Genomic DNA, 25,499 nt, shown 5'->3' with positions numbered 1-25,499 from the left:
ACAGAACGCTGGTCTCTTTGAAGTCCACTTCTGACAATGACACCGATGCTGACCGTGACTTGAGTGACTCGCAAGCGAGGGAATAGGTTGATTCACACACACGCACGCACGCACGCGTTTGTTTCTGTCTCTTGGGCTGCAGAGAACACAACAACTAGATTTCTCTGAGTAACAAGAAAATATCCATGACAGACTATACCGAGGCAATATTACATATTTTCCAGGCATGATCAAGTAACTACTTTACATTCAGTTGTCCTAAAAATATATCAAATATGACTTAAAAGAAATTTCTCTTGTAATTTAACACCTTGACATTGGGCCTCTGTCTCTTTAAAACTCATGCTCTTTCTGAAATTCCACCCTCAGTAAGTCATCTCCTCATTGCTCCTCTATTAACCCTTTAACAACATTTTTATCAGTGATGCACTGAGAAATAGCTCTTATAATAAGCTAACAGACGCACAATGCCACCAGGTGTTTGCTGCTGGCTAGCTCCAAAGTTTGGAAAATGCAGATAAGAGGAGGACCTTTGTCCTCAAAGGTGGAGCTAGGTCCACCAAGGTGTTTTGCACAAATAAAATGCAACAGGAGATTAAAGGATTCCTCAAACATGCATAAAAGATCTAAGGAAACACCCCAGGTATGTTTTTGGTGAGGGAATAACATTACAACATGATGCAGAGCTCAAAAAGTTAATTTTACATAATATTGCCACTTTAACATTTAGTCACAATAATCGAGTATCACAAACATTGTCTCCTGTGTGTGATGCTCCAAATTTGTCTACATTTTGTTATGTTTCATGTCCTGTTCATGCTGTGTTAAGCACTCATTCAGCTCACCTGCCACGCCTGATTGCTCACCTGTTCCACCTGGGCCCCGCCACCTCTCAACCTCTGTCTCCTTGCCAGATTAGCGACAGCCATGAGCCAGTAAGAGATCCAGCGTTTCCTTCCAAGCCTTCAGTGTTTCTACGACCCTCTTCTGTCCATGGATTTACCCCCCCTGCCAAGCCCTTCACTAGTGATGGGCAAATGAAGCCTCATGAAGCAATAAAGCTTTTCAACCCTTTGCTTTGCAAAAAGGTTCATTACTCAATGCTTCATTTATGACTCACTAGTGACATCTGCTGGTGAAACTGTAACAGCCTTGTCACTCAGTTGAATCATACTTCCAAAAATTACTAAATGCAATATTGCAAACTCAACAGGAGAATCAATGAAACCATATTTAATTGTCATATGTTTCAATTATTAAAATGATTTGTAGCCAATCTAATCGTGGTATATGTTTAACGTCAGTGGTTGTGTTGGGGTTTCTTTTATGTCATAGACGGATTTGACAGTAAAGACATTTGATGTGTCTTGGGAATGCAGTGCCTGTTGGGGCATTCGCTTTTTCTTGGATTTCTAGTTGGCTCATCTCTTATATTTGGCTACATGTTGAATTTTAGTTCTGCAACAGCACTAAATCTGTTTCTGCTGTGCAAGACTGATATATCTTTGCCAATCAGACTACAAATAATAGTGGAACTTTGTAATAAATTGGGAGGTGGAAGGTTAATTATTATCTAAGAAGAATTTTATTGTGAGCAATCATTTCAAAGTATTCACCGATGTCAGAGATTTTCCACTTTCTGGCTCAGACAATCAAGTTTATTTGTGCAGCACGTTTCAGCAACAATGCAGTTCAAAGAGATTTACATCATAAAACCACAAAAATATAAAGTAATAAAAAATAAAAAAAATCTACAATTGAGAAAACCAGAAACAAACATTACATTTTGATTAGTGCCATCATCAATACACATCAAATATGTTGGTCAATGTTCATTTTATCTTGGCTACTGAAGACAAATATTCTCCTCTGATGCTCGACCAAATGGACAGCAACCCATGAAGCAGCACGGCTCATCGCGCTTTTATTTTGAAAACCAACACACAAAATGAAGCAGTCACGTGACCCATGCAATGCGAGGCATCGTTTATTGCCAGTCACGTGGTTTTCAGCAAGATGACACAAGTCTCGAAGTGGGGCTTCATTGGACACACCCCCTTTTTACTCGGTACATGCCTCGAAGCCTGGCTTCAGATACTCCATCACTACCCTTCACGGATCCCTTCTGTTCTGGATTTCTGGACCCTGACCCACGCTCTGCCTCACAACCACCGAGTATTGCCAGCCCCTCAAGCTAAGTTTGCTCTCTTTGTCCTCCTGTATATGGCCTCTGCCTGATTATTGACAAAGTCCCTGGGTGTTGCGTTTTGGATCTTCTTGTGGAGATCTTCATTGCTTCCACAGAAGCCTGTTCTACTGGTTTCCTGCACCTCCCTGTCATCAGATCTTCAGTTCCCCTGCTCCACCCGCCTACTGCTCTAGGTCAGTTAAGCTGAACATTTCTAAGATATCCCTCTTTTATCTGTGCATCACCAGCCGTCTCCCCTCTCTCCTCAGTGCTGTTTGACGACCTCTTCCTGAGCAGCAACCAGTATCTGGAAATTAAACTTGTTTTTAACTTTGTATACTCCTGTGTGTGTGGTTGAATTTCCGGGTCCCCACTGAGTGTCCTTACAAATTTAGACATTCAGGGGGTCACAATAATTTGTGACCTGAAAATATTGTGCTCCAAAAAATGATATATGAATGACAGTCTTTTTATTCTTTAAAAATGTGTAAGCTTTTGAAATAACTATATTAAGTAACTTTACATGGGGACTCACATTTTAAACTCTGCAATAAATTTCAGTTACTAAATATAGAATGACAACATGTCTGAAAACAGATTCTGTTTAGATTATATCTACCAGGACAGAATGTATCCTGTTCAGAAAGTTAATAGGATTTGTTTTCTTTTTGGTTGTCCCACTATCCAAGGCCTTCTGATTGGCTGAGTCCCTTGTCTGGCCATCAGGTCCAAGAAAGCTGGATACTCAAATTCACACTAAATGAAGCTGAGTGTCTGAGTCTCGAGCTGATGCAATCCTGTCTTTAATCTACTTAAAAACCAAAAAACTGAAGAAAAAAAAGCAATGCTTGAATTAGCTTCATATTCCTAACCTTTACTGTCTTATGGCTGAAACTCTTAGCTACTTGCATATGTTGGACTTTGTTTTGCAGTCTATGTATCATTTCATGGTTATAAAAAACATTTTCTGAAAAGAAGAAATGTTTTAACCAAACTTCTGGTACATTCAAGATTTGTAACCAGTGCTGTTAACAGATGTACAAAGTGAACTCTGGCAGCTGCATCAGGAGGAAAACCTGAAGAGTTAAGATACTACCTTGTACCAGCCGTTGGTACAGTCCCTGCCAAATCAAATGTAGTCTGTCAAGTCGGAACAGAAAACAGATTTTTTTTAGGATATTCCCTTAAAAGAGTGTACCTCCCACGAGGAACATCGATGTCATCTTTCCTCCAGCGAACATTTGGTTGAGGGTCTCCTTGTACCTGGCACCGAAATTCAACCGTCTCCTCTTCTAGGACCACCTGGTTGATTGGCCTCCGAAGGAAGGTTGGTCGCTCTGCAAGATGTGCAGAAAAACAGATAAGCATTTTTTTTTCTTTTTTTTTTGGCTGCTGTGTGCAGCTCTAACACTATCCATCATGGATCCGAAAGGATTATCTCTTATAATCCTTCATTTTCTTGTCAGTCTCTTACTTCTGTTCTTCAACAAACAAGAGAGACATTTTGGAATAGTACCCTGAAGCCAACACTGAAACAAAGCAACTACCATCTAGCTTCTATGGTTCATTTCACTCCAGCTCTGCTTTATGTCATGACAACATAATAGCAACTCCGAAAATAAAAAGTCATAAAACTGAATGCAGCCCAGCAGGACAAATCTGGCAACAAAGTCTAAGCAACAGGGCTTTAAAATCAAATTCTGAGAGTACCTGGACAAAGCCATTATTTTCATGAAGGTATGTAGTGGCATTTAATCCTTTACACAGGCCAACATAGATTCATGTTTCAGGGAAAATCAGTAAATAATGCGTACCAAAGACAGTTACTTGTGCCGTCTCACTGTCCCGTTCTCCAACCATGTTGGTGCCCACACACACGTACATGCCAGCGTCAGTCTTTCTTGTGTTTGAGATCATGAGCTTTCCTCCTCGAATCTGAAGGAGAAAAACAAAAAACATTTTCCAGATGTTTACTTTTTTACACTGACTTTTTTCTTTCATTCAGTAAAGTCTTTCCTTGTAAGTTCATTTGGGACAAAAGGTGTTAAGTGCACACCAACAAAATCACTTTAACATTACAGCTCAGCAAGTTACAAACCCAAACTTTAGAGAATTTTACTGAGATTTTACTGACAGAGAAACATAAAGTGGTGCATGTTTTAAAGTGGAAGGAAAATAACACATGTTCAGCCATCATTACTGAAGGCTATTTTTGTTTTATTACCACTGGTTTCTGAAAAGGCGAGTGTTAGTTACATTTATATACAATAGGCAAGTATAAGAGTTTTTTGAGAGAGTCTCAAATTTCAACTATTTGTTGTTCTTAACCCTCATGAATACCAGAAGTTCCTCTATAGTTAGCTGAAAGTGTTTTAAGAAGTGCAACGATCAGTTTTTCACATCTAGAGAGTAATTTATTTTAATCATTCTTCTTTGAAAAACAAATCAATTCTGTTTGGACAGAATACATCACTGAATAACTATTTCTTATTTGTGCTACTGTCTCTAAATTTAATTTAGATCTGGACTTTGACTGGACCATTCCAAGACATGACTGTTTTAATATAATCCTTTCCGTTGTGGCTTCTACTGCATATATCTGGTATGATTGTCTTGCAGGAAGGAGAAATGGTTACCAGGTTGTTTTTCAATCTTTCAGTTTGCGAACATCGTAGTGCGAACATCTCCATAACGATATCACCAACATGTATGGCATGTTGCTGGGGTCTTCATTGGGCTATGTCTTCACCTCAGTTCTCTAACAAACCTGAGACTTTCACAGAACAATTAGATTTAATTTGAATTGCTCTTGGTCAGACCATAAAATCCCAGTGAAATAAACTGAAGTTCGGGGTTGTAAAAACAGTCTTAGCTAGAATTTTTACAGTTTAACAGCTGATACTGATGTTTCTGTTTGTTTAGATCATCTACAACAGTACTCACAGTGACCCTGTCTTCCTTGTCATCGATTCGCACTTTGTCTTTCTTCCAGTAGATGGTGGGTTCAGGATGACCTCTGGGAGGGACACATTCAAGTATTGCTGGCTCTCCTGCTGCCACCACCACATCAGTAGGATTCTGCCTGAAGTCATCTCGCAGCACTGTGTGAACAAAGAGCCACTCGGTTAGGGAAAAGTGAATTGTTGCACATTTCATTACATTAAAACCACAAACTTCAAAATAGCATGGACCGCTGATATGATGCAAGCCATTTTTTAACATATAAGCATCGGTCCAATAGATAATACTGGGCTGATATTTATTTCTTGTTGCCTTTTGTTTCTGGATGGTGAGTGGAGCCAGTTGGCCATGTGGTTTTTGTTTGGTCATGTGACAGTAGTAGTGGCGCAGGGCAGAATTGTTGGACGTCCAATTGAAGATGACAAGCAGTGGTCAAGTAATTTTTTAGAAAGGTAGTGAAATATTTAAAACATCGTTAAAAATTAGTTAGGAGGAAAAACATTGATGTTTATATCAGGTATTGAAATCGGCCCAATTTTTTCAAAATGGGTCAACCTTAATTGTATTACTTAAAATACTAAATATATCTTTATAAACATTAATATGCAGTGGAAACCATCTTAGCAGCACCACAGAAGCTAATGTTGACAGTCTTCCTTATCTCTGTTCTTGAATATACAGCCAATCAGTGCCAAGGAAAACGAATGGCACTCTTGGACTGCTGTTTTGCAAATATCAGCCAAGTACCATTGCATATAAGTCTAAGCATTTCAGCATTTTCTTTTAAATATTTTAGAATTAAATTCCCAAAATTGGCAGATTGTCCATGATTCCTTTAAAGTTATTTTCCACAGAAAAATCACAAATGGTCAATAGAATCTGTGAATATTGAACCATAGCGACAAACAAATTATATACTTTTAAATTTTTTTTATTTGTCAAAAACGGTTGAAAATCATGTAATTTGTCTTTCATTTCACTTTGCACTACTTTGTGTAAAACATCGATAAAACACACTGATTAAATACACTGAAGTCTTGCTCGTGCTTTACATTAGCAAAATGTATATTTCAAAGCAGGAGTGGAAAAGTCTTTTCAAAATGCATTCTTATTTATTTTTTTGTGTGCACCGTGCACTTTGAAATGTTGCAGGATCTATCTGAGCCATTAAAATGGAATATGCAGCTTCGTCTGACTGGGCAAAGCAAAGCGAAAGCTAATTGGAGCTAATGGAGGTCCCAGTGGAAGCAGCAGAACAAACAGAAACAGAATGCCCTGAAGCCTGGTGTCATTCACTTGTGAAGGCTAACAGGGCTGCTTCACTTTGGTAGTGATGTACACGTACACTTTTACACACATTCAATCGTTCGCTAACACACAAAAAGCCAGTGGGTGGTCGGATGAACAACTGTGGCCTTGTGTCTAATCACCCCCCAGGTAGGCCTTTCATTAGAGAGATAACCTCTTGCCCTGCGGAGTGTTCAGAGAAACACACAACAGCAGCTCATTATCAGACGAGGAGCGCTAGCGTCGCAGACACACAGCGATGCGCAAACAAATGCAAATGCTAAAAAACAATCAGGCATAGAACCAATGAGGAATGTAACCCCAGAACAGGAGGCAACCTTTGTAATGAGAAAACATGAAAAACAAAAAAACACTCCATGAAAAATAGTTTAAATATATAAACCTGCTCCTCCTCACCTGCCACATGGATTGAAAAAGATTTTTAAAAATCTATAACAAATCTAATCCTTGACGGAGCTCTTTAGTAATTTCATTGTCGGTCTTTATTCCATTATCAAAGCAGAGAAGGGCACACCATTTCTCTGATGGATAAAAGGACGGAGGCTTATTGGGTGGGTATTTGAAGGTGCTTAAAGAGGGCTAAATTAAGGGCAGCACCACAGGTCCTTATTTAAATTCCATGCAGGGGCGGCGGCAGGGACGGTCGGGGTTATAAGAGGGGATAACTGGTCCCTGCGCTCCCGGCTTCTCTCATCTCTTCATTTGCTCTCCTTACCCTCTCTGCAGAAAACGCTGCGGCCATTGTTTCCTTATTTATTTATTTAGACCAAGGGCCGGCGGATTGGAGGAAGGGAGGATGCTTTCAACCCAATTATCCTAGGGATGCACAGGGGGCGCAGAGAATAGGACTTTTGTGTGACTTGAATTCAAATGAAACCTTTACACAGCAGGAATTGCAAGAGGAGGCAGAGATGGAGATTTTCACTCCTCTTACGCAGGGCTGCCCTCTAATCTAAAGAGCTAAGGTAATTAGCCAACTCCAGCACGCCGGACCACCGTCTCTAAGCTTTCTGTATTTGCATTACAAACAGGCGTCCCGCAGTTTAAAAATCATAGTCTGGTGCGGACCGGAGTTTTCAATATCACGTCGGCTTTAATTGCTCTCTCCCATTCACCGCTGATAGCACCCGTGGGATTTTTGTTGGAATCAATTTCCTTTGAAACAGAATGGCGACAAAAGAAACACGCATTAGGTGCATCATTACGGCGCCCATGCCTAGCTGTCTAATCTAATCTGTTGTGGCACATTGTGTCATGGTAAATGCATCTCTTACCCCGCAATCTACATAAACGGGAACAAACACAAACAAAACACAAAATAAGATCCAACACAAACAGTACAAACATGCACCTGTTGACGAGAGATGATGTTTGCACTAAGTGTGGGTACGGGTAACCGTTACAACACCTGGCAGGTATATTAACAAGTCAAATGAGAGGCAGAGTCATTCCAGTTGACGCTGTTCTGATCTAAAGTTTTCAAACACTTGTTGCCAGCCTAACTCTAATCACATTGTGTTTTTTTGGTCTGAGGACATAATCACTTGGAGATAACCGCCAGTTTAAAGCATAAAGTTTACGAATTTTTAAAGAATTTGAGGATGGACCAAACTGGGATCACTGTCCTGATGCAACACTCGACTATGCCCTGTTTTCAACAATCAACGTTGTCAAATGAACCAGTACACTACGAGCAGCAAAAAAGACTTTGAGTATGACGACACTGGTTATTGTAGCCCCATAGCACAATACATTTTTTATCTCATAAAATATTCACTAGCTGCATTTCCAAAACAAAAGTGTGCAAAAATTTGTTGATAATGTCAAAACAACTGAATTTCAGAAATGCTGCATTTCCAATAAGTAAGAAACGCAATAAAAACCACATGCGAATAAGTCTGTTCAAGCTTAACTCATTAAAAATCAAGCCGGCTAAGAATGTAAATATTTATAATCAGTAGTCAGTGATTTTACAGAAGAGCTATGGATTCAACAGTTTTGAATGACAACTTTTTATGAACTGTGAGATGGTGTGAGAACATTCGCTTTGTTAGTGTTGTGTCATAATTTTTTAGCTATGATTTTCTCCGGGTGTACTCATGTTCAGTTTGTGTTGAGTTCATTTAGGTCGGGCTAATATTGTTTATGTAGCATAGTCCGAGTTTTGTCAGTGGACATTGAGGTTATTACATTATTGTGAAGTAAACTATTTTACTAGTGTTATTAAATTTACAGTATTAATACTGATGTGTGTTCTGATATGTCCTCTTGAAGGCAAACTGACGTATGAAATGGATGAGCTCAATCCTGACTGGGTTCCAGTGCGGAACATGGATCACTGCGAAGTAAACGCCACATCGGACCGACATGCGCGTGGTTTTCCTTATTTTCAGTCCTTTATAGTGTTTATAGTTAGGTTAATTCTTTAGTTACTTAAGGTTTTGTCCTTGTTTGTCTGAGTCCATCTCAAGCCTTCTTTAATGACTATAGTTTAATTCTATTTTATCCTTCTAGTTATTTCTTATTTCAGCCTCGCTGCAGTGTTACTAGTAATGCTTATTTCTTAATTTGATCACCCTAGGTTCAGTTGTTATTCCATGTTCTTCCATGTTCACGTCTATATATACATATATATCTTCCATGTTTTCTGGGCCCGAGGGCCTGTGGTCATCGGGGCCCTCGGGGCAGTCACCCCCAAACTGGAGCAGTGGCTAAAACAGATCCTAGGAACAACATCAGACATCTCAGTCCAGAAATGTGCAGTTCTAGGCACAGCCAAGATACTGCGCAGAACCCTCAAGCTCCCAGACCTTTGGTAGAGGACCCCAGCTCAGAGGATGAAAGAGACCACCTGCGGAAGGTGAGAAGGGAATTTTTTATTAATTTTTTCTTCCTTTAGTAATTCTAGTTAGGTTTTTTCTTTGTTTAGATCTTCGCCACGTTGCCAGTCGTTACCTTAGTTATCCCTTGTCTCCTGTTTCATTGTGTTTTGGATTTCCTTGTTTTCCCTGGATTTTGGATTTTGTTTATTTTGTTCATTAAAATAACATCCACATAAATACGTCTACTGCCTGCTGCGTTTGGGTCCACCGCCACACCACATCATGACACAAACCAGATGAAAGAGACCATCTTTAAATAATTAATGTGTAATTAAACAATAAAGGTGACACGTAAATTTTATGAAAGAGACCACACTGTAAGTAAATATTTGTTGTATTTAACATATTACAGGTAAGTGATCATGTAATGAAATAGATCAAGTCCTAGAATTTTATGTAATTGAACATTACAGGTAACAAATGTGATGATCGCCTGAAGTAATACATTTTATGAACTTTAAAAAAAAAGAGCTTTTAAAATGGAATGAAAATATGCCTAATCTATATAGTTTAGTAGAATAATTTCACAGATTTTGAGTTAATAAGTCACATGACCTAGAAGCTATTGAAGAAAAATACTAAAGAAAAACTAAAAAATATATAGTGTTAAAATGTAATAAAGATGAGTGTGCCTCATTTATACAGTCTAGTAAAATAATTTCACACAGATTTTGAGTTAATGGGGCACACGATTTGGAAGCTATTGAAAAAAACATTTAATATTTAAAATATTGAATATGACTTAAAAAGTTTATAGAGGATAGTGTGCCTCGTTTAATAGCGTAAATTGCCACTTTTTTGTATTAGTTGGTCACAAGACAAGGCATTTATTTACAAAAGTGTTTGGGTTGGAAATTGACGGTCCCTATGTGAACCTCCGAGCGCTTCAGGAGGCATCGGTAGAGAACAGCTGACCAAAATCAATGTTCATAAATCGGATCAACCTTAAGCTGAACGTCCCTTACTCCGCGGAGGGCGAATATCCAGTTTCCAATTTCCAAAACAACTTCGCTGCAGTCGGTAACACAATGAAAACACCAGTGTTCTGACTAGTTTGTTTTGGTCTGTGGGCTGCAAACATGGTGCCGAGTGACGTAAACGTCATACACTGTGACGTCAGCTCCTAAGCTCTATAAACAAATGTTACATCTATGTATCTGTGGTCTGTGTTAAAATATTAGCATTTATGGGGCCCCTGAAGCCCAGGGACTTTATGGATTAAACAGCAGTGCAAGTAATTGATTTTCATTTTCATTGTATTTTTTTATTTGTTTTTAATACTAGTTGTGGGTTTAAATATCATTTCACTTATGCTGTTTTCCCATAACATACAATTACCCAGTAACATTTTTACATTTCCTGTCGTCTTAACATCTTTAAATACAAAAATACGATGGAATGCCGGTGGACCGCCTCGGCACCCTTAGCAAGTTTTCTGGGGGAAACCCTGCATAGTGTATCAGGGGAGTTCAGTCAGGAATGGAGGAGCATCAACACTGCGGTGAAGTTTAAAGCCAATGAGGTGAAAGAAGGCTGATCCGTTTTCCCTCCTCTCTTTTTTTTCTAAAGAATTTTCATTGAGCAAATAGCAAGTATCAACAAATGAAACATACCGAAAACTATGAGGGGCCATTTAGGACAAAATCTATGTTTTGTCTCTCACACACTACGAAAGACTCACGCACACTCAAAAAATACTCAAATTGCACATACTCCTCCTTGGGCTGCCACCTTATCGTGATGGAGGGGTTTGAGTGTCCCAATGATCCTAGGAGCTATGCTGTCTGGGGCTTTATGCCCCTGGTAGGGTCACCCAAGGCAGACAGGTCCTAGGTGAGGAACCAGATGAAGCGCAGCCCGAAGACCCCTTATGATGGAAAATATCTTTGGATCTGGCATTCCCTCGCCTGGACGCGGGTCACCGGGGCCCCACTCTGGAGCCAGGCCTGGAGGTGGGGCACGATGGCGAGCGCCTGGTGGCCGGGCTTTTACCCACGGAGCCCGGCCGGGCTCAGCCCAAAGAGGAGACGTGGGTCCCCCTTCCGATGGGCTCACCACCTGTCCGAGGGGCCAAAGGGGTCGGGTGCATTGTGCTATGGGCGGCAGCCAAGGGAGGGGACCCTGGCGGTCTGATCCTCGGCTGCAGAAGCTGGCTCTTGGGACGTGGAACGTCACCTCTCTGGTAGGGAAGGAACCGGAGCTAGTGTGCGACGCTGAGAGGTTCCGGCTAGAAATAGTCGGCCTCACCTCGACGCATGGCTCTGGTTCTGGAACCAGTCTCCTTGAGAGGGGCTGGACGTACTTCCACTCTGGAGTTGCCCACGGTGAGAGGCGCCGGGCAGGAGTGGGCATACTTGTTGCCCCCCATCTTGGCGCCTGTACATTGGGGTTTACCCCGGTGAACGAGACGGGAAGCCTCCCTCCGCCTACGGGTGGGGGGACGGGTTCTGACTGTTGTCTGTGCTTAATGGCCGAACAGCAGTTCAGATTACCCACCCTTCTTGGAGTCTTTAGTGGGGGTGCTGGAGAGTGCCCCTCCTGGGGACTCCCTTGTTCTACTGGGGGACTTCAACGCTCACATGGGCAATGACAGCGAGACCTGGAGGGGCGTGGTTGGGAGGAACGGCCCCCCCGATCTGAACTCGAGTGGTGTTCTGTTCTTGGACTTCTGTGCTCGTCACGGTTTGTCCATCACGAACACCATGTTCAAGCATAAGGGTGTTCATATGTGCACTTGGCACCAGGACACCCTAGGCCACAGTTTGATGATCGATTTTGTCATCGTTTCATCAGATCTGCGGCCGTATGTCTTGGACACTCTGGTGAAGAGAGGTGCGGAGTGGTTCACTGACCACTACCTGGTGGTGAGTTGGCTCCAGTGGTGGAGGAGGAAGCCGGTCAGACCTGGCAGGCCCAAACGTGTACTGAGGGTCTGCTGGGAACGTCTGGTGGAGTCCCCTGTGAGACGGAGCTTTAACTCCCATCTGCGGCAGAACTTCAAACACGTTCCAGGGGAGGTGGGGAATATTGAGTCTGAGTGGACCATGTTCCGTACCTCCATTGCTGAGGCGGCTTATCGGAGCTGGGGCTGCAAGGTTGTTGGTGCCTGTCGCGGCGGCAACCCTCGAACCCGTTGGTGAACACCTTCGGTGAGGGATGCTGTCAAGCTGAAGAAGGAGTCCTATTGGGCCTTTTTGGCCTGTGGGACTCCAGAAGCAGCTGATGGGTACTGTCGGGCGGCTCAGGTGGTCACTGAGGCAAAAACTCGGTGTGGGAGGAGTTTGGAGAGGCCATGGAGAAAGACTTGTGAACGGCTTCGAGGCGATTCTGGTCCACCATCCGGCGTCTCAGGAGGGGGAAGCAGTGGTGTGCTGCTGACCTCAACTCAGGACGTTGTGGGCCGGTGGGCGGAATACTTCGAAGACCTCCTCAATCCCACCAACATGCCTTCTGTTGAGGAAACTGAGTCTGGGGACTCTGGGTTGGGCTCTCCAATCTCTGGGGATGAGGTCGCCGAGGTGGTCAAAAAGCTCCTCGGTGGCAGAGATCCGCCCGGAGTTCCTTAAGGCTCTGGATGTTGTAGGGCTGTGTTGGCTCACGCGACTCTGCAATATCGCATGGACATCGGGGGCAGTTCCCCTGGATTGGCAGACTGGGGTGGTGGTCCCACTGTTTAAAAAGGGGGACTGCAGGGTGTGCTCCAATTACAGGGGGGTCACACTCTTAAGCCTCCCTGGTAAGGTCCTGGAGAGGAGGGTCCGTCGGATAGTCGAAACTCGGATTCAGGAAGAGCAGTGTGGTTTTCGTCCTGGTCGTGGAACACTGGACCAGCTCTACACCCTCAGCAGGGTCCTGGAGGGTGCATGGGAGTTCGCCCAACCAGTCTACATGTGTTTTGTGGACTTGGAGAAGGCGTTCGACCCTGTCCCCAGGGGGGCCATGTGGGGGGTTCTTCGGGAGTATGTGGTACCGGGCCCTTCGATACGGGCTGTCAGGTAGAGTGCCTTCTCCGGGTCAGAGGGGTCCTCCTGCCTCAAGTGGAGAAGTTTAAGTATCTGGGGATCTTGTTCACGAATTAGGGAGGAAGGGAGCGGGAGATCGACAGGCGAATTGGGGCAGCGTCTGCCGTGAAGCGGGCGCTGTACCGGTCCGTCATGGTAAAGAGAGAGCTGAGTCAAAAAGCGAAGCTCTTGATTTACCGGTTGATCTATGTTCCCACCCTCATCTATGGTCATGAGCTTTGGGTCATGGATACAAGCGGCCGAAATGGGTTTCCTCTGCAGGGTGGCTGGGCTCTCCCTTAGAGATAGGGTGAGAAGCTTGGTCATCCGGGAGGGACTCAGAGTAGAGCTGCTGCTCCTCCACGTTGAGAGGAGCCAGTTGAGGTGGCTCGGGCATCTGGTAAGGATGCCTCCTGGACGCCTCCCTGGTGAGGTATTCCGGGCACATCCCACCGGTAGGAGGCTTTGGGGAAGACCCAGGACACGCTGGAGGGACTATGTCTCTTGGCTGGCCTGGGAACGCCTTGGGGTTCCCCCGGAGGAGCTGGAAGAAGTGGCTAGGGAGAGGGAAGTCTGGGCCTCCTTTCTGAAGCTGCTGCCCCCGCAACCCGATCCCGGATAAGAGGCAGAAAATGGATGGATCGATGGATGGACACTACTACAATATCACACAAGCCCACAAATTTTCTCCCACACGCATACATAAAATCCTAAAATTGCACGTATACACTACTAAAATGTTACACACGCTACACATTTTATCTCACGCATACACAAAATCCCAAAATTGCAAATACACACCACTAACATGTCGCACACGCACACCAATTTAATCTTTGTCGCACACATACCCTGTACTAACATGTCGCACACGCACACTCAAAATACTAAAATTGCGCACACACACATACAATATTTCTCTCACGCATTCACAAAATACTACAATTGTGCACATTCACTACTAAAATATCACACACGCAAACAATTTTTTTGTCTTAGTCACAAGACTAAGATTATAAACTAATAAAATATAGACTCATTATTTTGTATGTGAGAGACTCAGTTTTGTATGTGTAAGGGACATTTTTTGTGTGTGTGAGAGGGACTCAAGTTTTCTATGTGAGAGGTGTCATGGAAGAGGAGGAGCATAATGTGGAGATCAGATCGCCCATGCGTTATACCACAGTGAAGTTAGCTTCAAGTTATATATTGGAGCTCCACGGTGCAAGCGGCGTTTAGCTCAAGGTTAATCCGATTTATGAACGCTAATTTCGGCCAGCCATTCTCTACCGTTCCCTCCTCAAGCGTTTGGAGGTTCACCTAGGAGTTATTCCGGTTCTAAGGCAGCTTACTCCGGCTCTAATGCTGGTTCTAAGGCCGCTCACTCTAGTTCTAACGCCGGCCATAACGTCGGATATAAGGCCGCTTACTTCGGCTATAAAGCGGCTCTGATCTCTAAATTATGCCCCGCCTCTTCCGTGACACCTCTCACACATACAAAAATTTTTGTCCCTCTCAGTATACAAAAAATGTCCTTCACACATACAAAACTGAGTCTCTCACATACAAAATAATGAGTCTATATTTTATTAGTTTATATGGGCAATCTTTGTCTTGTGACTAAGACAAAAAAATTGTTTGCGTGGGATATGTTAGTAGTGTATGTGTGCGATTTTAGTATTTTGTGTGCGAGATGTTAGTATGTGTGCAAGAAAGATAAAATGTGTGTGTGCATGTGCGAGATGTTAGTACAGTGTATGTGTGCGACAAAGATATAATTTGTGTGCGTTTGACATTTTAGTAGATTGTATGCGCAATTTGAGTATTTTTTGAGTGTACGTGAGTCTTTAGTAGTGTGTGAGAGACAAAACATAGATTTTGTCCTAAACGGCCCCTCATAGAAAACACTTACATGAGCAGACAACCAGGGGCACTAAAGAAACCCATACATACATATGAATTGTTTTTAGAGCTTTGTAGTTGGTCACATTTTTCACCTGTGATCCAGTCCTGCAAGTTATGTTTCATCTGTGACATACAATATATGTCGAAATGATCACTTTAACATTAGTTCCTGCTAAATATCATGTTGCAAATGCTCTTTAATGTTAGCAGAACTACAATTTATGATTAGTGCTTCAGGGTTAGCACAGCTAACATTTTAGTTAGCGGTGTCCACCACTGTGTAACTTCCGAAGGCAATTTTGTTATGCTGAGTGTTGGAGTCAAGCGGGCTGAATATGAACAAGCACCTAACTTGTGAAATTCAAAAAGTTTTACAGAGCAGTGCAGGGGAAATCTTACCCAAGACAGACTTGGTGCACAAAAATTCAAATGGACACTGTGATGCTTCTTATTTTACAATGCAAACAAGACGCATCATTGCACAGAGGTGGCCAGCAAGGACAGGATGAGGAGTAAGATTTGGGAGAGTTCGCCACTATAACACGAGACATTTCTTTCTGGACGGTGACACTGCTTGCCGAAAAGATTAGTGGGAAACCTTGAATGAAGCAGCAAGCCTGCATATGAAGATAAGTGCTGAAAAACACATCCACCTACAGGAGAGCATCGGGCATTGGAAGGTTGCTCTTTACACCACTATCTCAAAAAGTCCTTTTTTTGATTTTCACATCACTTTGATAGACAGTCACATGATAAATATTTCTAAAAAAACACAAAAGTACCGGGTATGCATACGTTTACAAGGAAATGTCTGACTTGCTATTTACAACATGAAATAACCCCCTGCTGTTTTACAGCTATCCTCCCAGGTCAAAGGCCTGGGAGGCCTTTTAGCCCTTAGGCCAAACCACTGGCACCCGAACCCGCCACCTCCCCTGCACACTGATTAGAAAATAAACGATGCACACACAAAAGGAAAGTGTTGCAGAGCAGTTGCTCAAAGCTATAATATCTTTTCATTCAAGTGTTCTTGCGCTTCATCCGGCAGAGTGCTATTATGATGTTGCTGTTTTCAATTCTGCCCTGAGAGAAGAGACACAATATATATGACAGTTGACAAAATGCACCGAATCTACTCTGTGTGCTGTCATTGATGGTTTGTATTAGTCTTGACGCCGAAGGCTGGAGAAGGACAATACCACACCACATAAACCGCTCTGATGGCCGATAAGCCTAATTTGTCTGGATGCAAACCCCTTCCTGTTTCCTGTTACTGGCTCGTTTACCCTCCCACCGACCAGAGATGACCTTTGCCCCTCTATCCAGATGCAGAAATTACCCTCTCAGCTGGTGGGCGAGCACCAGTTTCACACATATCTCCTATATTCCTCCATGGAGGGGGTTGCAGGTCAAAGTAGGGAAACAGCTGCAAAAATATGTTCGTCTGGCAGTGCCCAAGGCCGAGAAGAGGCTTCCATCCCCTCATCATTAGCACTACTCATAACCATCTCTCAATGTCTGACTTATTCACATCATCATTGGAGGTCATTCCCTGACTTTCCTTTTTCTCCATTTTCTCTTACTCATTTTCCACACGTTCCATACACCCCGACCCGCCTCCTTCTAGTCTTCCCCTCGCTTTGTCAGGGTTCTATCTCTGTGTTTCTGTTTCTGCAACGACTGCAGATGAAGCCATGCACGTCCACACGCAATCATTCCCCAGAGGCCATTGGCAGATCCGATAGCATCACCAGCGCCATTCTCAGTATCTGCAAATCCTGCGCTAAGGGATTGTAAATAATGCTGTCACTTTCACAGATAAGATAGAGGCAAAATGGGAAATAGTAAAAGTAAAGAAAATTATATGACTGGCATTGATTTTATAGTGGGGCGGAGAGGGGTGCTTGGGGAAAGAAAGGAGGGAGGGTGGAAAAACGCAGGTGGTGATACCATATGAAATGTGCATCTTTAATAGCACCTTGGAGCAAAAACACACAGCTTCTGTGTTTGGTGAGTCAAAAAGAGAGGCACAACGTTGTGTCTTGTTAAAGTATTTATACCCCTTCTGGTGGGAGAATCTATGTGTTTCATTGAACAACTTTTTGTGGTGCGGCTTTTAGAACCGGTCCAATGGAAGAGGGGCAAGAAAAAACTTCTTACTGAAAAAAAACTATAGTTAGTCTCTATAGTTTAGTGGAAACCACAAATAAGTTAAAATTGTGTTCTTTTCAGATGAGATCAAATTTAAGCTTTGTTTTTTTTTTAGCACAGAACTAAGAGGGCACATTGCTGTGAACACACCCTAAGCAGTGAAACGTGGTGGTGGGGATAATTCTTTGAGACAAAAACCTATTAGAGGCTGGAAAAGACACAAGACGTTCACATCTGTATTTAAATTGTGCCAGAGTTCTTCACTTCAACCGAACCCAGACCTAGGTTTGTAGGCGGACCAGAGTTAACTTTTTTGGTCTGGATTAGACTTTGATTGTGCATTCACACGTTCCCAAACAAACTGGAACTTCTAGACAAACAAACTAGATTTTGATTAAAGTGGAGTAAACATGGCTGGTGTGAGTCCCTTATTGCTAATGACCTTATTGCTAATGACCGTACATTAGCTAATACTTCTCTAACAGTACTAGAAGTACTCATCTAATTACTCGCCTTAGATGAGTAATGAATGGTTGAAATAGAAAGTGAATAATCTTTATCTCAAGCCAACAGATTTAATATTATTTGCTGATCTATTTTCATAAATAATTTCACAAAATTGATCCCATTTCTCATGCAATATTCAGGAATTCATCAAAAGGAGGAGGGCACTTACTTTTTAGATGAAAAACCTGATGATGTGTCAGAGATATCTCTTTCATTTCCACACATTTAGAGTGAAGTAAGATGGGTTTTTCAAAACAGCAGCATTTATGGCAAGACAGGAAACAGTGTGACAGCAGCTTTAGAAGGGCCCAGTCAAAGTACAAATCTAAATTCTGAATCTGTGGCAACCTTGGGACGCGCATGTAAAAGCTGCTTTAGATCTGACTGAGCTGAATGTGCAAAGTTGACAGATACGTAATTAAAAGACTTACAGTTGATGTTAGCTTTAAAAATATGTTTTCAAGGCACAATTTGACTCACAACAGGAGATGCCAGTTTGTTGGCTCATCAAGGTCAAACTACGGAGGTGGTGAGCAACAAAGAGGTGATGGGGCTGAGCTCAGACAAACGGAACACATTCCATCACACTCATGCTTCCATCTCTGATTGAGTAGACAGGGCTAAACAAACATCTGTATTTAAAAAGCAGTGTCGTTCAAAGCCCATTTATCAAGCGGCACCCTTAATTTGGCCTAACAAGCCCCAGAGCAGCACAGTAATGACAGTAGGACCACAGCGGGCCACTCTGCTGGCCAGGAAAAATGTGCACTGTTGCTCCTGTGAAACAATACAATTAACTCTTAATGAACCTCTTTTCCTTTACGCCCTTTAACAGCTCCAGTTACAGTACGGAAACACACACACGCAGACTAAATTCGATTTGGCTTAATCCATGTTTTATGGTAATGTATATCTCATTAAAATGTTATTTAAAAACTCATTAAAATTCACTTGAAGAAGTAATGGCTTCATTACGGTAATACGGTGAAAAGCAAAGAAAAAGACAAGTAAGGACAATGAGAAGAAAGAGCGCAGAGCGACAGCTTTCTAATCACTTAATTGTGTCTAAAATGGAATACATTTGCATATTAAATAACACCGTGCTGTATCCTCCTTTGTATCTTTTTTTTACCCTTCTCCAGCTTCTGTAATTAACAACCGCTACAATTAAAGATGTATTTTTGCCCCGGAATGATTTCGCCGGCCGCTCCAGTTTTCTTTCTGCCATTTTATTTAGGGGGGGCAGGCTTGGCAGATGCAGACGGTGTGCTGAAACTGGAGCTGGCTGATACTGATGAACAATGTGCCCGCGGGCCTTTGTGTCTGCTCCGATAAGGCTCGGTGCCATGCTCATGCTCGCGCCGGGTCCAGAGCGGACACTCTGCAGCCGGAAGTAAGACATAAAGGAGGGAACCGAATGGAAGGGAGCAGAGGTGGGGTTGGGGCTGGTCAGGTGACTGAAGATGAGAGAGAGGAATTGATTTCCTGCCAATTCAAGCACAGAGAGAGCACAGACAAGGGTTCCGGGGCGTCGCCATGGAGCTGGTGGGTCTACTTCCTGCATCGGAGAGGAAGGACACGGAGAGGAAGAGGAGGGAGCAGCTTCTTTTCTACAGCATCACTACGAAAAAATATTGTCAGGTTGATTTGCTACAAACAAAAGTTTCTATCCATCAACTAGATTCAATGTCATTGGAGATTTTTATGATTAATAAACCTTCAGTTTCATGGCATTTATGCATAAAAATAAAATAACCTGATTTAATTGCTTTAAATTACAGAAAAGCAACTATATGCATGTATTCCTTTTACTGCAACAATATTAACAAAATGAATGTTAGCAGTACTATTTACCTTAAGAAAATGCACAAATTCCCACTAAATACAGTTCTCTTAAAAGAGGAAGCATTAAGTTGTATTCATTGTGATAATGTGCTTAAGGCAGTGTCACAGAGCAGAAGCTTCTTAAAGAGACAGAGGACCAAGTTCAAGGTCTCAAACTGGGAAGTCAAATTTCTTATAAGTTATGTTCAATATAAGCAACATTTTTAGAACAACTGAAGGTAACAGGTACCTTCACTTGTTCAGTTGTTTAATTATAGCACTTGAGTGCTATAAAATGGCACTATGAGCATGGTTAATGCATAACACTCAAGACTCAGGTATTGAACCCTGAGGGACTCCACACAACACTAGAGCAGATGAGGATCTGAATCAGCATAAAATTTGACTTTTTGTTTTTGCTGCATCTCTCTTTCTCATAACTGAGGTAAAAGTGTAATAAGCTTCTTTCAGTCAGCTGACCAGCAATTCTCAGCAACAGATTTCAAGTCACTGGTATGAAAACATGTCAAAAGGGGCCTAAACTTCATGATGTTGGTGATTTTTTTTTGGTAGTTTTGAAGCAATAACTTCTCACCTCTTGATTCTGTCACCCAGCTCCTGAATATTGTCAGCTTCCCCACCTCACATCCTTGGGTATTAAAATTGTGTACAATCCTGCCATCACACCGTCGCCCTCTGTGCTACAGTTACCAAGTTTGAACCCCATGCAGCGTTCACATGTGGCCATTAAACTGGAGCAGATGTTGTAGGTCCAGCTGTGACTCAATCTGTCAACCTGAAGGTGAAGCTCCATAGCCTGACCTGAAGGAAGGGGGGGAAACAGCTTCCTTTGCCGTTTATGAGCTGTATGTGGTGATGACGATGTTGTCCATATGTCTGCATAAACTTTGTGCGTCTTCTGGGGTAATGACACCGAGGTCGTGTCCTACCACAGGGGAAAAAAAACCTCCCAGGACGCAGCTGAACTCAACCAATGAAGACTTTAATAGACTTCTCAAACAAACTTTACACAATTTTTTTATCCCCTCCAGCTCACCAACTCAGACATCGCTTTTGTTTATTTTAGAACTGAAACCTCTTACGGCATCCTGTTTGGTTGTCCACAGTGCAAATCTCCATATAATCACTAATAGCTTCCCTGTCCTTCCTTGTGCTTGCTGCAGCTTCCTCTGTGTCTGTTTTATTGTTTTGCTCTGTAATTGGATTGGCAGTAACGGAGAACACCGAACGGTTAGGAGCTTGTAAAAGGTGTCACTCTGCGATGGCGACCCCCGGTTTTAATTAAGCTCTTGGCTGGAGTCGAACGGCTTTTATCTGGTGCGGTCTGATGAGCCCTGAGTGCGAATGTGCCGCAGGACGAGCAGGAGGAGGAGAAGAGGAGTTTTTAACAGCTGCGGTTTACTGTACTCCCGTTTTTCCTCCCTGCATGCCAATCAATGCGCATGCACCAATGTGAGATGCATCGTAAAAATTCTGTGCTAAGCGTTATGGTGTCTCTTTGTGCTCGTTGTGGCAGAGGCACACTTATGTTTAATTTCAGGTGTTTGTCAGATACTCTCAGCTGGGCTGTGGTTGCCACTGAATAAGTCTTGTATTACCATGTACCATGTTGTCGTGGTTTCTTGGTTTTGTTTTTCTCTCTTTTCGCAGGTTTAGAGGCAGACTTCCTGGGTGTTGACTTGTGTTGTCTGTGTTTCTCTCTCTCTGCTCTATTTCTATCTCCTTTCCTTGTAAACCTTTTCCTCCACATTTTTCCCTCTCTTTTCTCCTTCTCTGTCCACTGCATTTGAAAAAAAATCCCCAATTTTTTAAAATAAAGTTGAGACCACATATTTGGAGACACTGAGTAACTGTGGAAGGAAACCAAAAAGGCTTTTGACTCAAATCATTCATTGTAGAAGACCGCTATCCCTGATGTAAACTTCTGAATTCGGGGAAAGTTACAAAAAAAATTTCAAAAAATCTTTTATCGCCAACTTTTCTGGCATTTAGCAAACATAAATAATTTTGGTAATTTTACCTAAACTAAAACAAGAAACAGCTGGTCTGGTTTAGCTTAAAACAGTGAGAAAAAAAAGTGTTTGTGTCGTTTTATTTGGTGAACGTACATTTCAAGTGGAGCATCATGGGGAACGCCGTAACGCTTTGCTTGTGAAATTAAATCTGTTAGCATTCAAACAATTTTGAGTGTCACATCACAGGAGAAACATTAATAAATAAATACATACCTAAATAAAAGAGGCAGCCTACAGTGGTGTGTGTGTTGGACTGGATGCAATGTGGATGCAATGTGGGTGCTCGATAAAACAGCAGAAAGCAGGTTTGAGCAGATTTAAAAGAACATGGATCTTCCAACACCCTGCTGCTTTACATTCTGCTTTACTCTCAAATCTGCATGCGAGGCTGATGCTGTAGGCAGCGCTGCATGAGGCATAATGATTAGAGAGCTGATCATCACAGTCTTCACCCCCCAATCCTCCAAATGGGCTCTTCAGATCATTTGTCCTTCAATCAATACTGCCTGAAAGGAAGAATCCCACACCTAAGGACACTTTGTGCCGACACTTTGTGCCCCGCTGCAGATCACAAGCGACACATTTTCCATGCTGGGGATCCGCCCAGTGGTTCTGGATCAGAATCTTGCAGAGGATGTTAAACTTTTCCCAACATCCATCAAGCGCTGCGAGTCGGGCCGTTTTCTTGGCGACAGAAAGGCTGAGGCCCACCGAGAGCAGCGAACATAAAGCAGCAGGAGGAGAGAGGTGGGCGTCAGATCAAATGCGGCTCAGACGGAGAGAAGTTTAAATATTTTATTGATTATTTCATGCAGCTGAGATGTTGAAAAGGAGCAAAAAGATTAAACTGAATAAAGGAATGGTCTTTACAAGAACGTCACTCATGGTTTGTACTTGTTTTCATTTCAGCAAGAGCCTTTTAATGTATACTGTGCTAGATTTTTCACATTTGTTGCATCAAAAACTTTAAATTTAATGCACCTTATAAAAAATTGTATGCGACGCACCTAAATAGAGTAGTGCCTAATAGTGAAAATAATACTTTTGCATATACTCCAGAGGAACAAACCGTTTTTAATTTCAGTCCACATGCATCTGCTCTGTGAAGGAATGGTAAGCAAACAATCAGAATCACTGGTTACTCTGGAGGAGCTGCAGAATTCCACAGCTTAGGTTGTGAACAACCATCAGAATCACATCACAGAGAACATATGAAAAATCCACTTTTTATCCTTTTTATACACAATGTTGTGATCTTAAGAGTCTCCAGAAGTGCAAAAAACATTTAGCTAATTCTCTTCTGGTCCTGTGTAGTTGACTCACAGTGTTCTGTTTGGGTCATATTTTTCAATCCGTTCAGTTTTCTCCATTTCCTACTATGTTTTGTGAATGAGGAAATAGAGTATGTACGATGGAACTGCTAAACAAGGTGATGGACTTCCGGCTAACCAATTTTGCACATCTGCCATTTTTATTTCTTGTAGCAGTTCAATGATGCTGACTCTACAAGACTATAAGTCAAAATATCCGGTTGCTGGATGTATTGACCCACGTCTTCTGCAAATACATAAAACCATCCTCCCTCATCAGTATCTTTTTGAAGTGCCTGGTTAAAATGTATTTTTCTTGGAAATGTACCAACATCACTGTTGAATGTCCTCTTTGTTTGAATTGAGAAAAGTACTTCAATGATGAGTACTTCAGCAACCTGCACCAGAATCAAGAAGGATCTGGCGCAGGTTGAGAGGTCACTTCCTCATCGATGGAAATGATGGTCAGCAAAGCGGTAAGCTAATAAACTTAAAATAACCAAAACAAAGCCGTGTGTCTATCACTACTAGGACAAATGGCTAACAAACACAAAAGAGAAATCCTACAACCCCTAAAATCTGACACCACTCAATTTTTGTTTACATTTCATGAAGAAGGAAGTTGTGCTCAGCGTCTTTTTCAAAGGGATTTCCTTTGGTATCTCTTTATGCAACGCCACCACAGGCGAGGAGGGGAAGGAGGGGAATGTGTTTGATTAATTTGACAGAGCAGCTGAAAATCTAACAAATCGTCACCTTCCTAAAATAATAACCCAAATAATTTTTTGTCTAAAACATCTTTTGGAAAGAAATAAGTGGTCATTTTTCTTACACTTCTAAATCACTTGTGAAAATGACTAGGGCTGCTACCTTAGGATAAAATATTGCAGCTTTAGTCCCCAATCAAATTAATTCTACTGGTCTAAAAGGTGTGAAAACACCCTAAGAATTTGTGGCAAATTGAACATTTATGCTCACAAATGTTCTCTGTCTAACCTGACTGAACTTGAACATGTTGGTAAAGAAGAAATGGCAAAAAATTCAAATATAATAGAGACATACTCCAATATAATGTAGATTTTTCCTATTTAGTTATACTACTTTGCAATGGTCTAAAAATCTAGATAATACAATCTTGTGTTCTTGTAATGCAAAAAAAATAAAAGAAAGTTCAAGGCAGAAGATATTTTTGCAGTCTACCATACAGTATATTTGTAAGCCATTAACAACTGAAGCGAAAAACCAATTCAGCGTTTAGTTAGCAAGAGCATGTGAAAAATCCTCCCATACAACCGGCACAGCCATCAGCTTTTAGATCACATTCTTTTAGATCACAATCACATTTCAGTAGGCACGTGGGCAGAATAAGGCTCATGCCTTATTCTGCCCACGTGCCTACTGAAATGTGATTGAATGCTGCACATAACATCCAAATACAAGGAATAAATTGCTGCACTGCTGCTGCCTGCTCAGCAAATCACTGCTACATTAGGCCCACCTAAGTACCACACACTAATACACACACAAATTACTTTTTGAAGTGCCCGCGCTGTCTGTTTGTATGGAAAGCACTTGCCCGGCACATGGCGGGGCAATTCACCGACAACACTAACAACTTGATCGCGCTACGCTCTGCTGAAATGAGGAGATATTTGGACTCGGAGTCCATCGTGTTAGCTCATAAAAAAAGAAAAACACACCCAGGTACACAAAGAGGAATGATTACAAGGTGTGCGTGTGTGAAGTAAGATTTGCTGAAATCCTAAGATGACACCTGCCACATTAAAGGAGTATCCATATCATAGTCCAGTTGTTTATTCCACAATCCAATTAAACGTAATTGTCTTAGTTCCATCTGTAATCAGCTTAGCGCCTTGCAACAGCTGGATGATGTACCTGTGTACCAGGCTTTTGTAACCTCCATGCTAATGAGGGGAATTTAATTCATTTCGGGGGGCATGGAGGAAAATCCAGGATCCTGATTCAGGTAATCTGCCTTGTTGGAACCATTAGTCTATATATCATAAAGCTTGTGTGTGCCTGTCTGAGTCGAGCCACGCTCATATTATCATGCAAATGGAAAAACAATCTGAAACACGCCCAGTGGCTGCCATGCTCGGGATGAGCGCAGGGTGCTGTTTCTAAACCTCTCCATTTCCCCTTCCCCTGCTGCTTTCTGCTTCGGAAATTTTTCGTTGATGGATGAATTTTTTTATTTTATTTTGCTGTTTTCCTCCAGCGTGGGTGCAAACGCGTTCTCTTCAGGGCCTGGAGACAGGCGGTTAATTATTTAGCTGAAGAGACGTGGCTAAGGAAGCAGCTTCTAATCCGGGGGGCCGCGCGGAGTTTGGTCAACAGTATCGACTGCACTGCAGATGGGATAAGATATCGTTGCAGGGCACCGATGACCTACATTGCAAGGACAA

The 25,499-nt window shown here is 42.3% G+C and overlaps 1 protein-coding gene across 12 annotated transcripts in view; it reads right to left on the bottom strand.

The window, feature by feature from the left end:
* robo2 (roundabout, axon guidance receptor, homolog 2 (Drosophila)) overlaps positions 1-25,499 on the bottom strand; it is a 525,042-nt gene that overhangs the window by 115,837 nt on the left and 383,706 nt on the right. For all 12 annotated transcript variants that reach the window (XM_008424864.3, XM_008424871.3, XM_008424869.3 and 9 more), the window contains exons 3-5: positions 5,132-5,289; positions 4,003-4,123; positions 3,387-3,525 (exon numbers count right to left, since the gene is read on the bottom strand). In XM_008424864.3, coding sequence (XP_008423086.1) covers positions 3,387-3,525; positions 4,003-4,123; positions 5,132-5,289 — 418 coding nt within the window. The remainder of the gene's footprint in view (positions 1-3,386; positions 3,526-4,002; positions 4,124-5,131; positions 5,290-25,499) is intronic.

This window comes from Poecilia reticulata, chromosome 13, assembly GCF_904066995.2.
Source record: "Poecilia reticulata chromosome 13, P_reticulata-male-v2, whole genome shotgun sequence".
NCBI classification, from domain to species: Eukaryota; Metazoa; Chordata; class Actinopteri; order Cyprinodontiformes; family Poeciliidae; genus Poecilia; species Poecilia reticulata.
This window is presented reverse-complemented; position numbering and strand designations above follow the sequence as displayed.